General features: G+C 57.8%; 1 protein-coding gene across 3 annotated transcripts; it reads right to left on the minus strand.

Moving 5' to 3' along the window:
- Nucleotides 1-6,964: 6,964 nt before the first annotated feature.
- Nucleotides 6,965-13,018, minus strand: FGF8 (fibroblast growth factor 8). 3 transcript variants are annotated; one of them, XM_047761242.1, is made up of 6 exons: nt 12,772-13,018; nt 12,641-12,677; nt 12,042-12,128; nt 11,638-11,785; nt 8,330-8,436; nt 6,965-7,443 (listed from the first exon to the last, which is right to left on the minus strand). In XM_047761242.1, exons 1-6 carry the CDS (start codon nt 12,801-12,803, stop codon nt 7,153-7,155), a joined length of 702 nt encoding a protein of 233 aa, XP_047617198.1. In that variant the 5' UTR covers nt 12,804-13,018; the 3' UTR covers nt 6,965-7,152. The 3 variants fall into 3 exon arrangements, with proteins under 3 accessions (XP_047617198.1, XP_047617197.1, XP_047617199.1); XM_047761241.1 differs by having other exon boundaries at nt 11,638-11,818; XM_047761243.1 differs by lacking the exon at nt 12,042-12,128 and having other exon boundaries at nt 11,638-11,818.
- Nucleotides 13,019-13,678: the final 660 nt, after the last annotated feature.

Below are 13,678 nucleotides of genomic sequence, written 5' to 3' on the forward strand. Positions count from 1 at the left end.
AGGCAGGGGAGCGGGGGAGGTGCCTACAAAAAAACCCAAGGAGAGACTAGGCAGGGAAACGAGGTGGGAGGACATGAAACGGCCCGGTGTAGGTCGTGATGGAACAAGGGGATGTCTCTGTGAAGAAAGATTTAGCAAGAATTGGTGCTGTCTGTCCAACTGAAATGACTAAATGTCGGTGGCTGGAAACAGGGCGAAGTCCAAGAAGGCAAAGGTTTTGAGCCTGGGTGTCTGGGAGCTGTGTGCCTGCGGGCAGACGGAGGGACAGCTGGAATTTGGTGTTGGCCCTGGCCACTCCTACCCTTGAAAGTCACTGGCTGGTTCTTCAGGCGGTTGGCTTGGGTCTCAGGGCCCGGTGCCCTGGCTCCTTGAGGGCTCACCCTTCTGCCTCCCAGGCCCCAGGCCCCAGGCCCAGGCATCTTCTGGTCCTCTGGGCTCGAAGTAAGAGGAGGCTGCAAACAGTGCAGAGTTCTGTGCAGGCTTCTCCTTGCTCCCTCAAAGCAGGATCCAGGTCGACCCCTTGTTTGAGCACCTTCAGCCAGGCCCAAGCTAGAACCTATCTGCCCCTTCATGACTGGGGGCATGGCCCTAACACCAACGTGTCAGAGCTCGGGATCTCACTTGGCAGAGGATCATGCCCTGACCCTCCTCCCTGCACCATGTGCAGCCAAGAAAGGGAGAGAAAAGAAACACGGCTCCCCAAACCGACCCGGTGGCCCCAACCTGTTTCACAAACATCTGCCATCTGCCTTGTTTCATCAAGCATCTGCTAGCCAGTCGGAGGAGGCCTGCGTGAGGGTCAGCTGTGGGCTCTGCCCAGACGGACACTTAGTTCTTGAGGGTCAGCAAGAGATCCAGGTGAGGAAGGCGGGCAACCAAAGGGACCGTATTGACACCAGCTCCCGCCACGGTAACACGGGACTTGGGGATCCCCCAGAGTTCCTGCCAGCTCCCCATCTGCCTTGCTACCACATACTCCCGTCTCCTCTGCTCTCTCTGGCTCTTAATGCCCCTTCACTCTCTCCTTTGAAATCCTCTGGTTCCTATGGAAACCCAGCAGCAGGGAAGGAAGCAGAATTTGGGGAGTTTCTGAGACATCCATCTTAAGAGGCCCTCTTAGATGCTCATTTTTCCAGGTTTTGGAGATGTTTATTGCAGTTTGAGAAAAGGAGGGTGAGCCTGGGCTGGACAGCCTTGGACTCTCTATTAGTAAACCGTGATGTCCAGATGGGCTCAGAAGGTCACCTGTCCCAGGACCATCCTCGAATCTCCCTGAGCTTCAGACATTTCCTAAGTCCTGATCCAAGTCCCAGACTCAGAGAACCCCCTACCCACCTTCTCCGCTCAACAGCCTCCACGTCTTCTCTCATTTTACTAGTTGATTGCCTCGACCAGTGTTTACTGAGCACCTACTATGTGCCAGGCACTCTTCTAGGCACTGATATTCATCAATGGGCCAAGTCAACGTCCCTGCTGTCTTGGGAGGAACAGGCAGACCAAAAGCAAGGAAACAAATAAAAAGCAAGATAATGTCAGATTGCAAGAAGTGTAATAAAGAAAAGAGAACAGAGGATGACAGCGGAGATCTACATAATGAGCAGTCAGCCCTCCGAAGACCTAGAGGAAAAGCGTCCTAAGCAAAGATAACAGCCGTGCAAAGGCACTGAGGCAGATATGAGCCTGGTTTGAGAAGCTGGAAGGAGGTGTGGCCAGAGTGCAGCGGGTGAGAGCAAGAGGGGTCAAGACATAGAGTTAGATAGGCAGACAGGGGCCAGAGCACGTAGGGGAACTTGGAGGCCATGGAAAAAGTCTGAATTCGGCTCTAGATATGGCAAAAGTAGCATGATCAGATTTGTCTTGGAAATTCTAGCTACTGAGTACAGAAAAGGTGACAGGGGATATGAGAAGAACCAGGGAGAGCAGTCAGGGCACCAGAAAAGAGCCGATGATGACTTGGAGCGGGGAGGTGGCAGTAGATAAGCAGAGGAGTAAGTAGATGGACTAGATTTGAGGTGCATCCTGTAGGGAAAGACAGCAGGATGAGAAGGTGGGGAGGCTGAGCATCGAGGAGACCCAAGGTGAAGCCAGCAGCATCCCCCCTGTCTGTTGGTTACTTCCTCTTGGCCCTGTGATGGATCACAGGCAAGAGGGAAGGGATCCAGTAGAGCTCTAGCCTAACCCCACTTAAAGCCTGGGGCTCGGAAATGGTGACATTTTTCCTTTATCATCAGGATATCCTCCCCCCCTTGATGTTCCTCCCCCCGCCTCACAGGCCACACTTTCTCAGGATTTGCTGCTTCTCCCCTGACCCTGACCTGTCAACCTTTGGAGGACACCAAGGCTCAGGCTTGGCTCTCTCCTCTTCTCTAGCTATGCTCACTCCCTAGGAAATTCATTCCATCCCCTGGCTTAAATTGTGAGCTGAGACACTCCCAAAGTGATATCTTCACATGAGACCTCTCCCTTGAATTCCAGACTCACATACAACTGCCTACTCAACATCTCCACTTGAATATTTATTTAGTCAGCTCAGACTTAACGTGTCCAAAACTAAACTCCTACTCTTCCCCTCAAAATCTGCCCCTCCTAGAATCTTCTCCATCTAGTAAAGGGCCTCACCATCCTTTCAGTTGCCCAAGCTAGAAACTTTGGAAACCCCTTGACTCCTTTCTTTCTCCCCAAACCAAATCCAAATCCATCCAGCACATCCTGCCGCCCCTACTTGCAAGACACATCCCCAATCCCAATCTCTTCTCACTGCCTCCAATCCCCTATTATCTCTTGCCAAGATTATGGCAAAAACTTGATAACTGGTCTCGCTTACCCCCCTGCTGTCTATTCTCAACACAGCAGCCAAAGCAATCTTGCTAAAACTTAATTCAGATCACATTACCCTAATGCTCAAAATCCCACGATAGTTTACTGTCTCATTCAGGGTCAAGACTAAAGTCTTTTCAACAGCCCTACAAGACCTGCCCTCCACCACTGCCTTGTCCCTGGCTCACCTCGGTTTCCACCATTGTCCACACCGCCCCCCACTACCCTCACATACACACACTCCACCTGTACCCTTCACTCGGCTCCAGCCACACTGGCCTCCCTCCTCTCCCCCTGATGCAATAAGCTTCATACTCACGGGTCCCACCGGATGTGGCTCCTCCCCAAATACATCTGCACCTCAGCCAGGTGTCTGCTTGGGCATTAAGTTTTCAGTGAGGCCTCCTTTGACCCCCCCCCCACACTTAAAATGGCTATCACCCTACCCCACCTTCCACAGTCATGCCCACTCTGTCCTTTTCTGTCTGTGTCTGATAAATGATTTGTTCTACCCCACCCCCGCCCTCCTACTAGAATATGAGCTCTACAGTGACAGGCATTTTGTCTCTTATTGCCTACTTTGTCCCCTCTACCCTGAACAGAGCCTGGCACCTACTCGGCACTTAATAAATAGTGACCGAATAAAGGAATTGGAGAAAGACCTCCAGCCCTCAAGAGGCAGCCTGAGTCTGGGAGCGAAGTCTTGCTTTCTCGTCCTAGCTTCCATGCTGGCTATGTGACTTTGGGCCTCAGGTTGTCTCCCAGCAGACAGTAAAGAACTCCTGAGGTCTTTTGCTGCAGCAGTTTTCTAGAGTGATGCTTGGCCTAGCCTCACCTGTGGCCATTGAGCTGAGGGTCGGGGGTGCGGATGGACAGGACCAGTGGAGTGAGAGGCGAGAGCTCCCAAGCATTGTTCTAGTCAAGGCTTGGGTGGAGTCAACACGGGCTTTGAAATGAAAGGCAAGATTGTGACTTGGACTTGGTGGGGCTCTGGCAGCCCCGGGTGAGAGAGCAGTGGGGAAAGAGGTCCAGCCCCCCCCTTGCTGAGTGGGAACAAGCAGAGGCCTGGGCTCCTCCTCATGGAGCCTTGGTCCCTGGGAGGGTCCTGCAGGGTCACTAGTGTAAGAAAAGGAGGAGAGGGGAAGCAGGGAATCGGGATGAGGTGAGAACCGGGGAGCAGGAAGGACTGCAGAGGGACTTCTGTGTGGATCACCTGGACCCACACCCAGGTCCTCAGTGAGTCTTGGGAGGCCAGGCCTCCATGCACACCTCAGCCGGCCCCTGGGGCCCTCACAGCTAGCACCCACTCTGAGACGGAGCTGCAGGCCTTTTGGCTAAGGAAAGCCCGGTCCTCCTCCCTTTTCTGGGCCTTGCAACAGCTCCCTGCTTGTTTTCCCCGAAATAAATGGGCTGAGCATATTGGGCCGGCAATAACCCCTTGAAATCAGTTGTTATCACAGTTAACAACCAGTTTGGCTTCAGTTCAGGCTGTTAACTATCAAACCACTAAGTGCCGGTAATGATTGATTCTTGGCCAGTTGCAGCTTGAGTGGGCTGTAAAACCCCATTAGCGAGGGCTCTGCGGAGGCAGCAACGCAAAGATAAACAAGGTGGTGGGTGCTCTGGCCCAGCCCGGTCCCACTGCCCTGGGTCCTTGGCCTGTGGACCTGCTGGGAGTCAACCCCTTCCCAAAGCCTCAGGCCACCTCAAGGACCAGATCGCCACCCTCCTGTCCACTTCTACTCCCCTATCAGTCATCCCTCCCTTCTCCGGGAAGCAGCTCCAGCTCGCTGGACAGCCCACCTCTTCTCCCTCATCACAAACAAGGCACAGGTCCACCACACCACCCTGGAGACTCAGGCCCCAGGTAGAGCCTGGGGGCTTCAGGGTAGCTTTGGCCTAGCCAGTGGCCAGCCTTGGCCCAGCCTGGCCTCACTTTGTGGCCAGGATCACAGGCAAGGAGAGCCTGACATTCCATCCACCCCCCCTGACTCCCTCCTACACTGTGGTTTCCCCCAGGAATTGCTCTCAAACAAATGAAATGTGGGTAATTACTGGGCTGGGGGCTGGACAGGCGGCCGTGCAGATGAAAGCGTTTCCTGGACGGTCTCTTCATTTGCATGGCATCAGAAGCTGCTCAGAAGGTGTGACTTTTCCCACAGTGAGACCCCAGCTCCTTGCACAATAAAGCCAGGCTGCTCACCCAGAATTAATTAAAGGGGGAGGGGAAGGGATGGAGCAGAAGTGGAGGCACTAAGAGCTGGGGGAGCTGGAAGAGAGAGGTCTAGAGCCCCCTCCCCACATCCCCGGTATCCACACACCAGAATAAACCTGCTCTATCCAGGCCCTGTACCTCCACCAGGCTAGAAGACACACATGGTACCCCAGCCTCTCTATGCCAAGGCTTTCCACTGAGCCATGGGATTCCCAGTCTACCTGGATGGCCTGAGCCTGGGACTTGTGACTGCAATTGTGGGAGGCCCACGTGGTTGGGAAGACTGGGATTGCCCTCCACCCACAGCAGGTACCAAAGAACAGAGGCCCAGCATGAAGAGGTTTCTGGATTGGTCCAGTAACTGGGCTGTGGGACCAGCCCAAAGGCAGCAGCAGAAACAACCAGAATGAGAGGCCTCAGTTCTGACGACTGGGCCAGCTCTGCCCTCAGGAGACCTGCTGCCGCTGAGTGTGGGCTCTCTTCGGGGTGGTGTGACACCAGTCTCAGCAGTCCCCCTCCAATCACACACTCCTCCACCCACCACAGGCCAGTCTCTGTGTCCACACCATGAAGGACCTGCCCTTCCGCTGCCAGAGGGCGACCTGCTCTTCCCTTCTCCATAGCAATCTTTCCATCTGCTGCTTCTCCTCCTGGCAAGAGTTTGAGTGCTGCTTTCGGCCCATGAGCTTCCCTTCCTGGCCAATGCCAGTTCCTCTCCCTCTAGGCCCAGTCTCCCCAAGGTCAGCAGTCTCTCCCTAGACCACAATCCCCTGAACTCTTTTGCAACACCTGAGCTCAGCAGCACCTTCTGCTCACAGCTTTCCAACCAGATCTCCCATAGTTAACACTTGTTCCATGTCACAATTGTCAACACCAGCTTTGGCAGGCCCCCCCTGCAACATACCCCCACCCTGGACCCTGGCAGCTGCTCTCTTCTTTCATTTTCTGGAGCCTGATACTCAGAAAGAACTAGCTCTGGCACCTCCAATCTGTCTCCCACACAGGCTGGGCACGCACAGAAAGGTCCTTGGTAAAGGCCCCATGGAATCCTTGATTACAGCTCCAGTCCTAGCAAAGTCGTTTTTGGCCCAGAGGAAGCCTGGGGAAGTGTTAGCAGCAGCATGTCTGAGAGGTCCCAGGACCAGCTAAGAGCTTCTTCTTGCTCCTTTCCCTGCTTCTGTCCTCCTGGGACAACCCCTGCAGCGACAGTGTGGGGCCTGTGGGCGGGTGCTGCTCCTTAGGTGGAAGAGAGGCTGGAGTCCAAGCTGGTGCCTGATTTGCTGCATCTCCCAGCCACCTGTCAGCTGGGGCAGTGCAGGGGGAGGGCGCTGACCTTGGCAGGACTCACTCTCCAACACACATTTTTAAAACGCCAGTTAAAGAAGTATTTGGGGCATTTAATAGTAACTATTGAAGTTCCCGTCGTGGCGCAGCAAAAACGAATCCGACTGGGAACCATGAGGTTGCGGGTTCAATACCTGGCCTCTCTCAGTGGGTTAAGGATCCCGCGTTGCTGTGAGCTGTGGTGTAGGTCGAAGATTCAGCTCAGATCTGGCGTTGCTGTGGCTCTGGCTTAGGCCTGGGGCTGCAGCTCCAATTCAACCCCTAGCCTGGGAACCTCCATATGCCGCGGGTGTGGCCCTAAAAAGGACCTCCCAAAAAAGCAACTACTACACAACCACCCTCCACTGACAGGCACGTTTGAAAGACCTGACCTAAAATCCGGGCTCTTTCCTCCCTGCCCCCACCGGGGGGTGCAGTGGAGCCCCCCGGCGGCCTAGCCCACCTGCCGGCCCAGCAGCGGCCGGCGTCTCAGGAGCGCCTCTGCGGGCCTAGAAAAGGGCCCCCACCCGCAAGAAACCCCCGCCGGAATCCAGTCTGGGCCACTCACCAGCCTTCCTGAGAGTTAAGAAGTCAGACACCACAGCCAAGTGGAATACAAAAATAGAGCCTCTCTTTTGTTTAAAAAAACAACAACGACAAAAAACCCAACAGCAAACAATTATCGACAACGGGAGCCGGGCTCCCCCAGCTCCTCCCCGGCCTTCAGCAGCGCAGACCTCTTGCTGCAGAGCCGAGCTCGCCGGCGCGGGGAGCGGCGCGGAGGGGCCGGGCAGGGCCTATCGGGGCTCGGGGGCCCAAGTCCTCTGGCTGCCGCGCAGACTGCGCGTGAAGGGCGGGTAGTTGAGGAACTCGAAGCGCAGGCTCTGCTCGGTGGTGTGGTGGCCGCGGGGCAGCCGCTTCATGAAGTGGACCTCGCGCTGGTGCTGCCGCGTCTTGGAGCCCTTGCGGGGCCGGCCCTTGCGCGTGAAGGCCATGTACCAGCCCTCGTACTTGGCGTTCTGCAGGGCCGTGTAGTTGTTCTCCAGCACGATCTCCGTAAACACGCAATCCTTGCCTTTGCCGTTACTCTGCAGGTAGTGGGGCGGGGAAGGCGGGGTGGGGTGGGGGGGATGCAGACACGGTGTCACCGGGCTCTGTCCGGAGCCCTCCCCCGCCCCATCAGAGGCAGAGGGCAGGTGGCCCCGGACAGCAGGTGGGCACCCCGGCAGATGGCAGGGTGGGCAGCCCCCACCCCCTGCCCGGGCACCCGCTCTCTAATCCCTCACAACCCGCAGCCCACCCGGCAACTTCCTGTCCTCCCGGGCAGCAGTGACACATGGCTGTCTACTGAGGCGCTGGGCCCCAACACAGAGAGGCAGAGAGGGGGCCCAGCCCCTGCCCGCCCTGGCCTCCCGCCCACCAGTCTGGCCCAAGCTGCTAGCACCCGATCCCCCACCTGCCCCCTCAGCCCCTCAGGATGCCCACCCGCAGCCCCAGGGCCACCACCCTATGGGGGAGGGAAGGCCAGCCAGAGGATGCTGAGCTCCCAGCCCCTAAAGCCCAGGAAGCGGGGGAGCTCGAGGCTGGAGAGGAGCCGTGACTAATGGGGCCATTTCAGAGCTCGGCCGAGGGGCTGGGCCTGCGGCTTACTGAACATTCCAAATGCTGGTACCATGTAATTGGACATAATAGCAAAGCAATTTGGCGATTTGTTAAAAAGATATATGGAATTTACCGACACCCCCCCCCAAGCCCCTTCCCTAGCCTTCCTTCTTCCTCCTTTGCCTTCATAGCTTTTCATGTCACAAGCAGTTTCTTCCTCCTTCACCTCCCCCACCCACCCCACCTAATCATTAGGGAACCCCAAGGTGGCCCTCTGACTCTCTGCCCACCTTGTTGGGATCCTGGAGGAGCACAGCCAGCCCAGCCTGCTCTCCAGGCTCCAGTCCCACCCCCTGCCTTCTGGGACCTCACCTTGGCAATCAGCTTCCCCTTCTTGTTCATGCAGATGTAGAGGCCTGTCTCAGCTCCTCGGACTCGAACCCGGCTCCCAAAGGTATCTGTCTCCACAATGAGCTTTGCTGTCAGGGAAGGTGGAAGGATGGTTACTGGCAGCTTCCAGACCCCTTTGTGCTCCACGTCCTCACCCCAGCTGGCCCATCCCAGAAGCAACTGCTCCAAGTGTCAGGAACCCAAGATGTGGGCTCCAGCCCCAGCCCAGCTAATAATATGCTGTGTAACCTTGGGAAGGATCAAGGCCCTTTCTGGGCTGCAGGCCCCAAACTTGGGTTCAACAAGGGAGACGGATGAGATCATGGTGTATGAACTGGTTTCTGTAGAGGAGTCTTGAAGCCATCAAATTGAAAAAGACCCTCTTTTAAAACTAGACAGTAATGACTTTTATGTTGAGTAAAATTTAATTTGATCAGGATTCTACTGCTAATTGAAAGTTCTCTGAGGATTCTTCCAACACAAAATATTATCTGCACATGCCTCGCAGATCATTACAAATATCCGAAGTGCACTGGTGCCCTCCACTCCTGAGGCCCAACATAAAAGCACTCTCTTGTTTCTGGTACCTCGGGTTCTAACCCCCACTGCCACCCCTGCTCCGAGGCGAAGGTGATAGAGATGGGACGGCTCTCGGCTCTCTGTATACACACGGCCCATAGCTGCTGCTTTCCCGGAACCTAAAACACCACCTGGGGGGATGCTATCTCTTCCCCCTACGCTTTCCAGGCACCCCAGCCTCCAGCCCCAGTGTTGAGAAATCAACAACTCAACAGTCTTTCCTCTTTCACCCTCGGGTAGTGCTGGGCTTCTTACCCCGCTAACTGAACACTTTCTGTGGGTGAGGAGGAGAGAGAAAATCAGGTGTGTTTGCCTCGCACTCTGAGAGCCAGAGACAAGGAGCTGAATTCTGTGCCTTCCTCCCCCTGCCCTCTCCCTGTACCTGGCCAGCTTGCCACAGAGGCCCTGGTCCCTGTCTACTCTCTGCACAACTCCTCCCTTTGAGGCTGTCACCAAGTAGGGAGTGGGAACCAACTGAGCTATTTGGGATGGGACATAAGAGGCTGGGTCTCCTGCCCTCCCTACTGCAGGGCCCTGCCTTTTCCTTCCTTGAGAAAGAAGTCTGGGGACTCCCAGGGCTGCCTCCCAGCCTGTGTGGACAAGATGGCCCCTTCTCTGTCCCTGAATCTAATGTGGGCAGGGGGTGGAGTGGGTGGACACAGGTCAGCAGCAAGGCAGCCCTCACTGCCCAGCCTGTGACTACCTGCCCCCCTTCACAGAAACACAGAGCTGGGACCCATTAGCCAAGTTCCCAGTCTGGCTCCAACTCAACCAGGGAAATGCAGCTGTCACCTCCCCTCCCTCCCACCTCCTTTTGGACCCAGCCAGTCTGCTCATCCCTCTCCTGCTCTGCCTTCCAGAGCAAGGAGTGGCTACTCTTAAGGGCCAGGAAGGACACTGACTGGAGAAGAAGTGGAGGATCCCATTCTGAGGACTCTGGCCAAACAGGACAGACAGGGATGAATGAGTCCCCTCTGTCCCTTCCTGGGGCCCATAAGGAAGCAAGTGGGACTTCTCTACTGTCTCCCCCAGACTCACCCTGTCCTGGCTATACACCCTAAGCCTCTGCTCTTGGGCCTTCCAGCTCCTGTGCCTGCCCCCCCAGGCCTTGCACCTCCTAGTCTTGGAAGGAGAGGAGTGGGCATCTGACCTCTGCCGTCTGGGGACGAAGTCCCCCAGGAGCAACTTAGCCTCTTCTTCCCTCCCCAGAACCAAGGATGCTGGACCATTTGCTCCAATGGAGCAAACCCAGGAGGAGCCAAGCATTCGTGCCCTTTCCTTGGAAGCTGAGAAGGGCTGAAAGCAGCCAGTCTGGAGGGACAAAGGGATGGTAGGTTGGCCCTGCCAGCCCAGCGGGGGAGCTGGGCCACCGGGCAGGCCGCCCCCACCCCCACCCCCACCGCCAAGAGCCCCCACTTTCCTTCCTGGATGGATCTGGGGAGCTGGGGCCGCAGTTTACAGCGGCTTTCCCGACCGGGCTTTTGGAAAGCTTAACATTTTCAAACCTATTCTTCCACCCCAGTGACAGATTTATCCCAGGAAAATTATGTCTCCTTCTCCAGCTTTGAAGGGAAGTCAGCTACGTCGATGCAGAAAAAATGCAGCGAGACATACTCGATCCCCCAAACTGGCTCGAGAAGAGGAGAAAGTATTCAGGAAATGTTAAAAAAGGTGAAAGTAAGAAGAGTTTTAATCGCTCTGCCAGACGCGGGGGTCTCTCCAGAGATTCATAGAGAACAATCTTGAACCTCTTTTTTAACATTTACAGACTTGCAACTCCTTTCAAACTCCACATCTGAAAAAAAGGCTCGTTCTTTTTCTGTTTTATATCATTCTTCATTTTTCTTCTTAGCTCTTAAAATGCCTCACCTTTTTATTACATTTTAATAGAGTCTTCCCCTCTCCTTTCATGCTTGTTTAACTTGGTCATTATTTAAAGGTTTTTAAACTCACAATAATCGCTCTCTAAAAACAACACCAGCCGCCCAGAGGGCTTGCTTTTCTCTTGGTACATCCAGGACTCTGGAAATTGGCCTTGTTTCAAGGCAGGAATATTGAATGTTTTAGAAATCAATCAGTCCTCAGCCTCTCAGCCCTGCAGTAGCTCCCTGTACTCACCACCCCACTGGGAGCCGGGAGCCCCCTCTCTGACCGACTGCCTGGGTTCCTGGACAAGTGGAGCGGGGAGCGCCCCTTTCCTACAGCCTAGTCCCTGTGTGTGTAATCGACCCTCCTGATCAAAGTATTGAAAGGTTCCCAACACCACCCCCCGGCTAGCTGAGAGAGCGGAGGGGCTTTCTCTCTCTTCGCTCTCCCACTCTCCTTTTGTGGGCCCTGGCGACATATCCTCTTTCAAGAGCTTCCCTTCGACCTGGGCCCCCTCCCCCTGAACCCTCTGCCTCCACCTGCAGTGGGAAGGAGGATGGAAGGGGGAGGTGGAAAGGGAGATTCCTGGACTCATTCATCTGCTGGGCAGGGAAGGGGCACCTGTGGGCCGAGGACTCCCCGAGGTCCCTTTCCCAGACCTCTCTTCTCCAGCTGCCCCCTCCCCAGATGCTTCTCCCCCTTAACTCCTTCTCTTCTGAGCTGGGGACCATGCAGGCCTCTGGCCAGCGCAAGGACTGGTGGGTCCGGTCACAGCAGGCCAGCGGGGGGGGGGGGGGCATGTTCCACAGGGTCCCTTTACCCCACCACAGTGCAGCCCGCCTTACCGAAGGGGTCCCCATCTTCTGCCATGGCGTTGATGCGCTTGTTGGCCAGGACCTGCACGTGCTTCCCACTGGTGCGACTGTAGAGTTGGTAGGTCCGGATGAGGCGGCGGCTGAGCTGATCCGTCACCAGGCTCTGCTCCCTCACATGCTGTGTAAAATTAGGTGAGGACTGAACAGTTACCTTTAGGAAATTGAAAAATACACAATACGCCATTATAATGCTACTCTGCCCAGGGGCCCAAGTGGCCCCCATCACCCCGGCGCCCCCCTCCAACGCCCCAGGCAGCCGGCAGGGGCTGGGGTCCCCCCAACATGCCATCTCAGGCCACCACCCCCACCCAGGAAAGTCGGAGAGACCCAGCCTAGCACGGATGAGCCCGGGATGGGGAAGGATCTGGACCCACCTGTTGGGAAACACCCTGGGACTCCCGGCCAGCTCGGAACAGGGAAGCGAGCTCCCTGCCCAGCGCAGGCCCCCCGCCCGGGCCTTCCTAGAAGAGCAGGGCGCTTTTAAGTCGGGAGGCAGCGCTGCCTGACCCCTGACATTTATAAAGACAAATTCACGGAGCAAATGTTGAGAGCGCAGAGGGCCCAGGCACCTGATCTTTCGACCAGACCCGCCGCAAGTCTCGCCGGAGAGCCGCGGAGAAGGTCCCCGAGGCAGGCACCGGCCTTCTGACAACGAACGCCCCTGTCCTCGGCGGCCGGGTGTGGCTGCCCGCAGAGTTCCCCATCCACCCACACCTGGCTGGGAGGCGTGGGAGACATCGCAGCACGCCGAGACCTTGGGTTCTAGCCTCGCCACTCACTGGCTGTGTGACCTGGGGCAGGCGCTACCTCTCTGTTCCCTAGCTCCCTCCTGGGGGTCGTTCAGGGCTGCATTTCTAAGGTGCCTTCCAGCCCGCCGCGCGGCCGCAGGGTCGATCCTCGTACCCCCTGCCTGACCTTGCCCCCGGGTGTCCCCCGCCGGCCCCGGCTCCCACCTCCGCGCAGCGCGCCTTACCTGGGCTTGGAGGCAGAGAACCAGCAAGTGCAACAGCCTGTGGGAGACAAAAGCGGGCGGGGAGAGAGGGGCGCGGGGTGAGCGGCGGGCCGGCGGGCGCGCGGCCGGGGACGCGGGGCGGCGGTACTCACAGGCAGCTCAGCGCCGAGCGGGGACTGCCCATGGCGCGCGGCCGGGGAGCACGCACAGCCCCGGCGGGATCACGCCGGCGCGCGGGCGGCCGCGGACAGACAAGCCGGGGGCGGCGGCGGCCCAGGAAGGCGCGAGGGAGGGAGCCCGGCTGATCCCGACGCGGCTCCGCGAGTCCCGGGGAATATCGAGCTCGCCGCGCCGCGCCGAGTGCCTCTGCGCCGCTGCCGGAGCCGGTGGCCGCTGGCTGCTCAGGAGCGGGAGCGGGCGGGAGGGTAACGGGCCGGCAAGGGGGGTGGGTAGGTGGGAAGGGAGGGGGAGGGGTGGGGGCGGGGGGCGCCGCACCGGGCGCGAGGGGGGAGCGCGGGGCGGGCGGCCGGAGCCCGCAACCCCCGGCTGGGAGCGGGGGCCGGGACGCAGCCCGCGGCGGGGGCGGGGCGGCCCGGGGCGGGGCGGCCGGCGGGTCTGGGATTGGGGGTCTGGGCGAGGGGAGGGGTCTGGGGACCGGCTGGAGGGGCGTGGGCGGCCGGTGTGGGCGCCTCCCCCCATCCCCGGCCTGTCCCCTGGCGCGCTCTTGGGGTCCGGGAGCGGGGTATAGGGGGGCGCCTCGTGTCGCCCGCTCGGAGGAGTCCCGAGACCCTTAGCTGGGGCTTCCTGGACCACCGGTGCGCCCGAGTCCGAAGGTGCGGGGTCTCCACCGTGGGGCCAGGGCTGCTTATGCCTCAGGTTATACGCGGGTCTCTGAGCCACCTACTGTGTGCTTCGCCTGGGACTACAGCCTGCAAGTGGAATGAAAGGCTGTGCGATCATCTCTCCGGCAGTGCGTGCGTGTACGACGGGGACCCGCCTCCACCCCCGTGTTTCTGCTCAGTACCCCGCCTTGCCGGTCCCGCCTGTCTCACTCAGTCT

The sequence above is a fragment of the Phacochoerus africanus genome, chromosome 15, assembly GCF_016906955.1.
Source record: "Phacochoerus africanus isolate WHEZ1 chromosome 15, ROS_Pafr_v1, whole genome shotgun sequence".
In the NCBI taxonomy this organism is placed as follows: Eukaryota; Metazoa; Chordata; class Mammalia; order Artiodactyla; family Suidae; genus Phacochoerus; species Phacochoerus africanus.